Source organism: Plectropomus leopardus, chromosome 17 (genome assembly GCF_008729295.1).
Source record: "Plectropomus leopardus isolate mb chromosome 17, YSFRI_Pleo_2.0, whole genome shotgun sequence".
Taxonomy (NCBI): domain Eukaryota; kingdom Metazoa; phylum Chordata; class Actinopteri; order Perciformes; family Serranidae; genus Plectropomus; species Plectropomus leopardus.
Window position 1 is genome coordinate 7,162,872 of NC_056479.1, and position 10,485 is coordinate 7,173,356.

At 39.7% G+C, this 10,485-nt stretch overlaps 1 protein-coding gene and 1 pseudogene across 1 annotated transcript; both read right to left on the reverse strand.

The window, feature by feature from the left end:
* Window positions 1-4,964: 4,964 nt before the first annotated feature.
* On the reverse strand, window positions 4,965-7,263 carry LOC121956808 (annotated as a pseudogene).
* Window positions 7,264-9,751: 2,488 nt separating this feature from the next.
* On the reverse strand, window positions 9,752-10,159 carry LOC121956213 (phosphoinositide-interacting protein-like). The gene has a single exon (XM_042504346.1). It carries the CDS (start codon window positions 10,157-10,159, stop codon window positions 9,752-9,754), a length of 408 nt encoding a protein of 135 aa, XP_042360280.1.
* Between the last annotated feature and the right edge of the window lie 326 nt (window positions 10,160-10,485).

Here is a 10,485-nt window from a genome sequence, read left to right on the forward strand (position 1 = left end):
ATAATCTTATTACATTAGAGGTGCACCCTTTTAAATTTGTGAGACTTAAAAACGTCCACTGAGGCAAGGCCAAATACAACAACGTGGTCTGAATCTTAAAACATAAACATAATAAATAAAGATGGAAAAAGCCTTTTTAATACCCATTATTTCCTGCAGTAGCCTATTTAATATAATAAGATAATAATTTGATACACAAAAGATTATGTGACATGATTTGCCACTTCTTAGGAAAATATTTGCCCTTGTGTCATAATGAAACCATCACTAACAGATCTGAAACAATGACGTCAACAAAGCAGAAGTCAAATATCATGCAAAAATGTATAAATACAAAAAGAACTTTACCAAGCTTCTCAAATTCCAACTTTTTTTTCTGAAACAAATACATTCAATTGATGAGGTTGATATAAAATTAAATATGCAAACAAAAAATTCAGTTGCTCCAGAAATCTATCAATGCATAATCAAATCATCAAACCATGGGGTATATAAGAGCCTATTGAAACATGCAATAAACAAAACTGGAATGCTTATGGTGTCTTTTCCTGTTCTGTATTTATTCATAGTCCTGTATAGTCTTTATTTTTCTTAATGCTGTGTGATATTCCACTTAATGTTATTATTACTGGCAAATGTTCTGCTCATCCTGGAACCTACAGTAATTAATATTATATCTGTATAAAGTGCAGTGTCATATCTTTGTCATGAGCACAAGTTTCTTGTCTTTGTAAAACATGTTAAGTGGTGATTAAAAACAAATCTCACGACACAAACTTGAAATGTGTATTAATGATTACAAAAGTGGCTCATCTGTAAGTTAATGACAGTGGTAGATGAGTGCTCCTATTTTTTACTGAAATAGCAGTACAGTTCTGTAAATACTAATACTAATATTTCTAACATACTAATATTACGGGTCCAGTATGTATGATTTAGTGCCTTTTAGAGGTGAGGTTGCAGAACTGAAACTTATCCTGTGAGGCAAGTGTGTCGAAGAACCATGGTGACTGATACAAAAATGCAAATGGCCCTACTTAGAGCCAGTGTTTGGTTTGTCCTTTCTGCTCTAATGTAGAACAACATGGAAAAGGACCCGCTCCCTATGTAGATATGTACGACTCAGTCTAAGGTAACACATACATAATAATTCTTATTTTCAGGTGATTGTAAACTAAATAAAATATAGTAATTATATTTTATTCCTGCCAATATAACCCCCTAAACCCTACACACTGGAACTTAAAGTAAAGGTATGTAAGCATTCACAGCAAAATGTACTTCAAGTGTTAACGTACAAGTACTTGTTGGGCAGAATGGTCCCTCTCAGTAAGTTATATTGTCATATTTATAGTACTATTGGAATATCTTAACACATATGCAGAATTTTAATGTTACAACTGTTACAAGGTAGCAATGGAAAAAAACTGTCTGCTGTTGAAAATGTGAGTCCCGTAAAAGACACATTTGATGACCGTGTTTCTGAAGGATGAGAATATGAGTCTGGGCACATTGAGTTCTTGAAGAGGCAGACCTGCTTCTATTTTAAATACACTGCTTACAACTCATTCATAACAGAAGCAAATCCTCCCCGAAACCTATTATTCTAACAAAATACAGGATAATATTAAACTCATTTTATTCCAGGAGGGAAAAGTTGAATGGCCCATAAGAACCATATCCAATTAACCTCTAACTTCAGCTCCACCAGCCACTGGAGGGAGACATGCACCATCACAATCCTCCTTAGATGACATCACAAACTCACCAGCCATTTTAAGCTTTTTAGGCTGAAGCAGTGTTCACACACAGAGCAGGATGATGATACATGTATCATCACTTCATCACCTGCATATAGGCAGATATATGTCTGCCTGTAGCCAAAGATTCATCTTGTAACTAATAACAGCTTTTGCACTATAGAGAGAGTAGATCATATCAGTAAGAGCTGCCTAATGGGACCCATAATTTATTGAAAGAAAACATTCATACACATCAGGTTGATTGCTTTTGACATGATAGTACATTTGACACAAATCTCAATAATTAATATGAAGACTACTTAATGAATATCTGAAGTATTTAAATGTTAATATCTCTCTTTCTGTACTGTACTCTCTGTGGACCTGTGGTAAACTCTTCTTTGTCCACTGGTGACAGTCTGTCCCAGCATAGTGAGCGCTGTGGCACACGTAATGGGAATCAACTATTACCCAAAGCTCTCTCAAACCACACGATTGCGTTTCACTACCTAATATCAGCTCACCTACACAACAGGACATGCTTCATCATCCTGTGTTATTTGATTTGCTCCGTAACCAACCAGGATGTTGTGTTTGAGCCTCATGTTCTCATATCAGGCCCTCCCATAATGTGCGTCTCTCCCGGAACACGATATTGACGAGCACAGTTGTGAATAAGATTATAATGACACATACCGTCAAGACAACTTGTGGGATTTGAGCGCAACAGAGAAGACGGTGTCCCACAGGAGGGGGGAGGAGGGAGGAGGGAGGGCAGAGCAGCAGGATTTCCATCTCTTTGCAGAGAGAGCCCCATTACGCCTCTTCTCCATTTCCTCTCTCAGGGGCAGGAACCAAATGGACACATTAATAACACTCTCCATGTCTGAGGGAGCTAATGGTGCCTTGAGTGCTGATTAAGGCTGGGAAGAATTGGGCGTGGAGGAGGAGGATTAGTTTCATTCTCCTCTCTGGCTGTTGTGGGGAACAAACTCAGGCACAGCTTTTTTTTAAGGAGGGAAACTGCTAATTGGCAAAGCTTTGTAAAAGTACATGTCTTTCTACATAGCTCAGTAGTTTTGTGTGTCAGAGTGATGTTTATTCATCCTGTTGGACTCTGCAGTGGGTGGATCTTAGTAAAATAATGCAGAGCAAAAAGCCACAGTGCCTGTTTGGCCGGTTTTGATCGAGGAGCACAAAGAACACCACAACTGTCATTTAAAAGCATGTTTAGTTATCAGTTTCAAAGATTTTGCATCTTACATGAACATGCATTGGCATATTGAAACATAAATATCATAATGTATACAGGTGATCATAATGACATGAATAAGGTGGTGCATTTAAAAAAAAAGTTTCCTCCCTGTAAAAGTGCTGAGTACATTTTCCAGCTCCAACAAAGTCCAGGAATCTCTCCTGTCCATAAACAACATGACAAGTTGTTTTCACCCCGAAGTCAAAGGGTGGAATAGAGTTTTATTTATCTCCCGGGATTAGTCAAATGTGTTCCTGGTCGTGCCTGGATTTGGTTTTATCACACATCCTTCACTGAGGCAAAACCTCAAGGAGAGCTTCACAAATTCATGATTTCTGATGAAGCTTCAATCCTGTCCTGTCAGCCCTCTTCGCCTCCTCTTCATCACATTGCTGGGTCGAAGTATCTCTTCCAAGTCTGGCCTCGCTCATGCTGCAGTCACAGGATGTCTTGCTTGGTGAGGTTGAGCTCCTCCTCAGACACAGTGAGGTTCCCCATGTACCAGAATATCCAGAAGACCAGGCTGAGGAAGATCAGCAAAGGTCCGGACAGCACGAAAAAGTCCCAGAAACTCAATGGTGCAAAAATGCCGATGAAGAAGAGGCATAGGCCGACAACGTCAAAAATCACAGCCAGCGCCAAGAAGAGGCTGGTGCATTTCCTCTCCTTCATGGCGGCGCCGGGTGAGACGGACAGGTGGATGTCGTGTGAAGATCTGACAGGAGTGAGAGCAAGTGTTCCCAGAAAGGTGCTTTCCTGTCTTGTGAATCATTGTGTTTCACTCTCAGCACACCTTACATTTCATTCATAGCACAAGACTTGTTGGGAAGGCTGGTATCCAACCACAACAATGGGTTGTGCTGCTCATTAACAGCAGCTGAAAGCTATTCAGTCCATCTTCATTCCTTTGCAGGGCTGACTTGTTTTGCACTTTGATGTGACACATCAAGCCCATTGTCTGCACCAAAGATTTATGCACATATATTTAGTAATCAGCCGCCATTGAGCTCGTTTTTGCACAGCGATAAGCCTTGCTATAATTAATCGGGGCCCCCCTGATCTTTTTGTTTGGTTAATGACGCCAAAGTGATTCGGGGGGCTTCATCAGTGTGTTGCATCTTTTATCAGATGCTTCAAAGCTTCCTCTCCACTTCACCCCCACTGAGTTCAGATTTACCTCGGGAATAAATTCACCCTTTATATTGAACTTTGGGAGCATCTGTGCAGGGTGGACACACTGCATTCAAGCCTTCCCTAAATATTTAGTAATCCACAGTTCATGCATCTCAACAATAATGACACCTGTTTTGAAGTGACTGTCACAAAGAGGAAATACACGTAATGGAAACTTCTCTGTGAGCAGCTTGTTTGACCAGTCAAGCTGCCACTATTTGTCTCTGCTTTGCGGCTTTGACTCAGCGTCCTGCCTGCCATCGCAGGTGTACACAGCAGAGTGGAATTATGTTTTATTGACTGTAACATTGTCAGGAGTTTGTTTAAAGTGCTTTGGGCTGTCAGTCACTCTTTCGATGTTAGAGGCCATTTCAGATGCAATAAACAAAAAGCTGGCAGGGCCGGGCTTTTGCATAAGGTGTGCCATGATTGTGACTCCAATTTGTGGCTTAGCCGCTCAGGCGACTTTTTCCAAAATGTGATTAGTAGATATGCTATACATCTAAGGTCATCTACAGTTATTACCTGTTATTACGCATGGTCCCTTGTCAAGCATGGTCATCTGTTGAGGATTTTCACGTTTGTTTAACTAAAGCCACAACATTGAGACAAACCAGTCTGACCAGTGTTTGTGTTGCTTTCACAGCGACTCAAAGGGCAAACATGACTTGACTTTTCTCTGTCTGTCAGCAGCTACAATGTGTAAGAAATATACTAAATGTATGAAAAATAATCAAAATAAATCTAACATAATGGAGGACAACCAACAAAGGATCATATGACCCTGTTGGATGAGCACAACAGCGTTTCTGAGAGGGCAAACTATAGTTTGGTAGGCTGACGTGAGCAGGGCCAGAGTTACATTTAAGGGCATTGAGGTCATATTTTGTATTTTCTTTGTAAAGGGGCTGTTAAGGGAACAATTACTTTACCAAGTACTTTAAAAACATACACAGTTGTCATCTCATTTCAGTATTTTGTAGATTCAATATATATATCAATGTTCTTTTGGATGAAAAAAAAATAGATTTAGTTCTTAGTCCTGCAGCAGGGCCGGATTAACCTTCCAGAGAGCCTTGGGTCAAAAAAGAGCTGCTGACACCCACTGACTACCTATTTCTCCCATTCTCTGTGCATGGATTTAGAAATTAGTTTAGGTTGAACGCACCATGTAAGCAAAACATAAACTAAACCTGATTTCAAACTGTTCAGAACAGTTTAACCAAAAATAAATTGTTGCAGGACCTGAAAAGTTAGTCCCCAGCTGGACCACAAAAATATAAACAAAGAAACAAAAAGAGAGGTTTTCCCTGTCCTAAAGTGCGAACTGTGACGACATCAGTGGGTGTGTCACTGCAGGTTGGAAAAAGAGGATGTCAAAGAAGGAGAAGTCAAGTAAAAAAAAAAAAGAAAAAAAAAGTGTGCAATGGTCTCATCAATATTTTGTTCACGTTTTTAGATAAACACAAGTATCTGTAATAACAGGGCAAAAGTGTGAGGGTAATCAATGTGATCCATGATTCTGCTACTACTGTTTACCACTGCTGTGCACTGTGCAACACCCTCTTTTGATTACCTTGTTTACAATGGCTCCACTCAAAACTGGTGTAAACGCAGGTGCGTTTGCTTGATATCACCAAGGTTCCAAGAATTCTGAACAGAACCAGTTAAAGAACCAGAGCTAATATGGTGGAACAGGGATATACGAGTCTAGAGGCCCAGGAAGTTACTTTGGTAATCTGGTTAGTAATCCAGCCTTGCCTATTCTGCAGGAAGCTTTGAAATGATTAAGACCTTGATGGTTTGAAATAAAATATGGCCTACATGAACTATAACCAGACAGTTCAATTAATAAAATAAAATTCTAAAAAAGAAATGGTACAACTTTTGGTCCACACTTCAAAATAAGAAGTTTTTTGAAAAAAAAAAAAAGATCGTAATTACAGGGAAACTTAATCCTTGTTGTGTGCAGTTTTCGTGTACATTGGACCTACTATGTACTGACTAAAACACTCTATAAGTTAGGCTACAAGCACAAATAATTGGAAATGACTAAGTGAGAGAGCACCAACTGAACAGCAGAGTCTTCCCAGGAAACTTACAGAGCTGTAAAATAAAGTGTTACTATAAAAAATGAAAGCAATTAACAATTTAAAAACATCCCAAAAACAAAAACCTTCTTTTAGTGTCAGATCCAAATGATCTGAGGGGGGCGGGGATGCATGGATGTGCCTCGTATCCCAGTATTTCTAAAACCTTGGCTACGGCCCTGAATATTAACATTTTAACATTATGTCAGAGTGTATTTTAATCAATTTAATTTTGACTGAGAAAGCTGCCCACAGCCATATCATTATTTGCAGTAAATCCTTCATAAAGTTCCTGCTACACCTAATATGATATGTATCAAATCCACATTAACATGGCCACATTTAAGAGTATTTTTTAGATAAAAGTAACCAGTCATGGCATCAGGTGAAGTTCAGATCTTTTCTTCTTGTCCTATGTCCACTTTCTTCTCCACATCAGGGGAGTCCAGATCAAACCCTTTATTATCGTAGGCTGTGGATTTGCCCCATGTCACCTTGCCGGCTTTGTGTGCAGGTGATCCCACCTGGCTGCAGTCATCACTCTCGGCATATTTCCCGCGTGCCTCCCCTTTCAGCTTCTGGCTTAACCTCTCGGATAGTTTCCGTGCCAGCTGCACGATGCTGCTCTTCTTCTTCAAGCCGTCGTCCTCCGACACCTGGATGTTCCCCAGGTACCACATGAGCCAGAAGCCCAGGCTGATGAAGATGATCAGAGAGCCCGTGTAGATCAAGAAGTCGCCATAAAAACGGCCGCCGATGCGCAGGTTGGCGAATATACCGACGAAAAGAAGAACCAAACCGATAACATCAAACACCACGGCGAGGAAAAATAGAGTCACACATCCTCCTAAACACTTAATCGGATCCATGGTGGAAACATTACAGCCGTTTTAAGCTTGCATAACGGGAGGATGCTTCATTCTTTGTACCTGAGCTGCAGCAGCGCACCTGTAGTGAAACGCCCCACCTCTAAAGTGAAGATAAACAAGACATTTCCCCAGGCTTATACCGGGTACACACACCACTTAAACACACACGCACCGACAAACGTTTCCAGTAGGCTGTTTTTTTCTTTAGTGTGTCCCTTAAAAACACATTAAAAATTCAGGTAAAAAGTCCACAATCATGTGGACAGAATGCAAAAGATGTACTTGCTTTTTTAACATGTCATTTGACATTCAAATTGATATCCAGGTGCACAGAGTTAAGCAATGCAATGACTCAGCCTTTTTCTGAATGTGCAGCATGCAGGCCTTCAGAGAATGGTATTATAAAGCACTTTCTAGCCCTATTTGATAATTGGTAACTTGGGCCTGAAATATATATATATGTTTTCCACTTTTAAGATTTTCTTTCAGTTCTTCCAATTCTGTGTTTAACAACAAACAAAGGTGGGCCACAGTGTGTTGATATTATGGAGGCTACATTTTGTTATTTTGAAAACAAACAAAGAAAAACAAACATTTGTACTGTCAGCGGATTTCTCTCTATATTTGCATTGTATTAGGGCTGTATCATTGGAGCATCATTGTCGATTCAGTTGTTGATTATATTCTCAATCACAATGAAATGTCATCAAATAGTATGAATGTTCATTACAACTTTAAAGCCAAGTTGACATATTCAGATGTCATCTTTATATCTGACCAAAGGTATTCAGTTTGATATCTAAGAAAAAAACTGACAAATTCACATTTTCGAATCTGGTACATATTTGTATCATTATTGACAAAGTGACTTAAGGGGTTAATCAATGATTTTATCAGTTGCTGATTAATTTTCTGTAAATGGTCTATGGTCTTTGCAAAAGCTGAGTTTCCTCCCACACCTACTGAGCAAATACAGGTCAAGACTGCAGCCTGAGGTTGATATGGTCATCTGTCCGACAACCTCAATCCCCCTGTGTTAATATTCAGTGCAATTTTATACAATAATATGAGGTAGGGTGTCCCTGCCTTGTCTCAGCCAAGGTGTCCCTGGCCTGACAAACATTGAAGACACCTGTTCAAAGCTGTTTAATGGCCAGAAAGAGTTCTGATGGTGTCTTCTAAGGAAACTTCCTTGAGACCCACAGAACGTGCTGCTTGTGTCATCGGATCAGACATCTCAGTTAGTACTTAACATAACTTCATTTCATCTGGAGGGTTCTCAAATGTATTATAGTAGACTCTAAATGGCCACCAATAAGCAAAAACCAAAAGTGAAATATAATGAAACTAGCTTAACTTCATAAGTTAAATATCAACTAATTAAAATGGTATTTCTAAAATTAGTATTAAAATGTATTCTCCCCATTAAAGATGTTAAATATACTTTTAGGGGTATTTTTAGATAAAAGTACCCATTCATGGCATCAGGTGAAGTTCAGATCTCTATCTTTTCTTCTTGTCCTATGTCTACTTGATTTTTTATTTGGACTACTTGGGAGCAGCGGAAACAAGCTGTAAACACACTGACATATGAACACCTTTTTAATCGATAACAGTTTCCTAAACACACATCTGGCAGATATGGAGCAACATTTGCATTATTTTAGGATCATGTTTGTGTCTACCTCAGAATTTTAAGTCCAGTATTAAATCTCCCTTTAGCTCTGTTTATATCCCACTAAAACATTTCTCCCTTTAGCTGGTAAATGCTAATTTATGATTGAGCTTGTCAAAATTTAATTATGCAACAATAGTTAATTTAGCAATTATGTTTTGTTGTCTTTCATATTCATGCCAAAAAAGCATATTACAATATGAAATACAAGTTGTCATGTGATCATTCCATATTGATTATAGCTGCTTTAAATATAAACTGCTCAGCTGCTCCAGGTCCAAGTCTAATTTTACATTCATTTTCAATAGCAATGAATATTTCATGCCCATTATGATAGACGCTGGCTCTGAAGGGGTTAATTAACATTTCATGCCACATCATATTTAAATTCTATGAAAATGTGCTTTAGGTCACAGTAGTCAAATGTTTGTCCTTTACATTCATTTGAGGATAAATGCATGCATATTCAAAGTGACTTAGCTCCACAATGAGGACGTCAGTGGATGCAGGAAGACACAGTAAAGCGGGAACTAACAATTATAAGCTCTCACAACCTTTAATTATTCATGAATTGGCATATACTGTACCACACAGCATTAGGAAATCCCCCTTGTCCACTTTTCCTGCATGAATATTCATGAGGACAGTTTGCTTTCTTGTATCCGTCTTGCTAAATTGTGTGTGAAAGTGTGAATAATTGCATTTCATGCAGCGCATTGTTGTCCTTGTGCTCTCACCTTTTTTTTTCCACAGCCGTGGTTATTAATGCAAATGTTGCCATGCACACTCGAGACTGAGATAAGCGCTTAGTTTTGTCAATCCTGGAGAAATAAACATAAATGCCACCACATGGAGTCTTTTAGATTCTCCCATGCTGAAAAGGTTAATTTCAATCCAGTTTGCTCTTCAAGTTTCTCATTTGGACTCCAAAACATGAAGTTTTGTCATCACAGGTTAAATGCTGGAGGCCTGTAGTAATTGAGGGGCTTCTTCATGTTTGTCTGCTTCCTGTTCTCTTTGGTAATCGGGATCAGAACCACACCCACCACAAAAACCATCAGCCCGATGGACAACAGGGCTGGCCCCAGGATATTGGTCACCTTGCTGCAGTGGCCGGCGAAGTACAGCCCGCTGATGATGATGCCACATGCCAGGAAGCTGCCCCCGGTGGACATGAGGTGGATGGCGAACCAGAATTCCTCACACTTGCTGCGAGTTGCCTCGGTGGTCCAGATGGACTCGCTGTGGGACAAACTGAACACGGTGCTCTCTGTGCGGCTCGGTGGCGTCAGCTGGTCCCTGGACTGGGAGAGGGTGCACTCTCCCAGGGGGATGTTCTCTGGGCTGCCTTGCATGGCCTCCTGGATGAATCTGTGGATGTAATGTGGGATAAGAATTGATCTGTGAGAGAGGACTCGTCTCTCTGATGTCTCTTTTTATAATACAGAATGACTAATATAGCAAAATCATTACTTTCTGTATATAATTACCATAAAACTTGAAATAAAAGCCTAGTCCCATTTAGGAGCCCAGTGTGGCTACACATTTTGACACTTAGAGGCCTGGTCTGGTTACCAAGCAGTTTATTTTAATAGAAGTTCTTTGGGTGTATAAAACAGGTTGTTGGCTACCCACAGGAGATAATGTAAGTTAGCTGCTTAGATCAGGTATACAAATACCG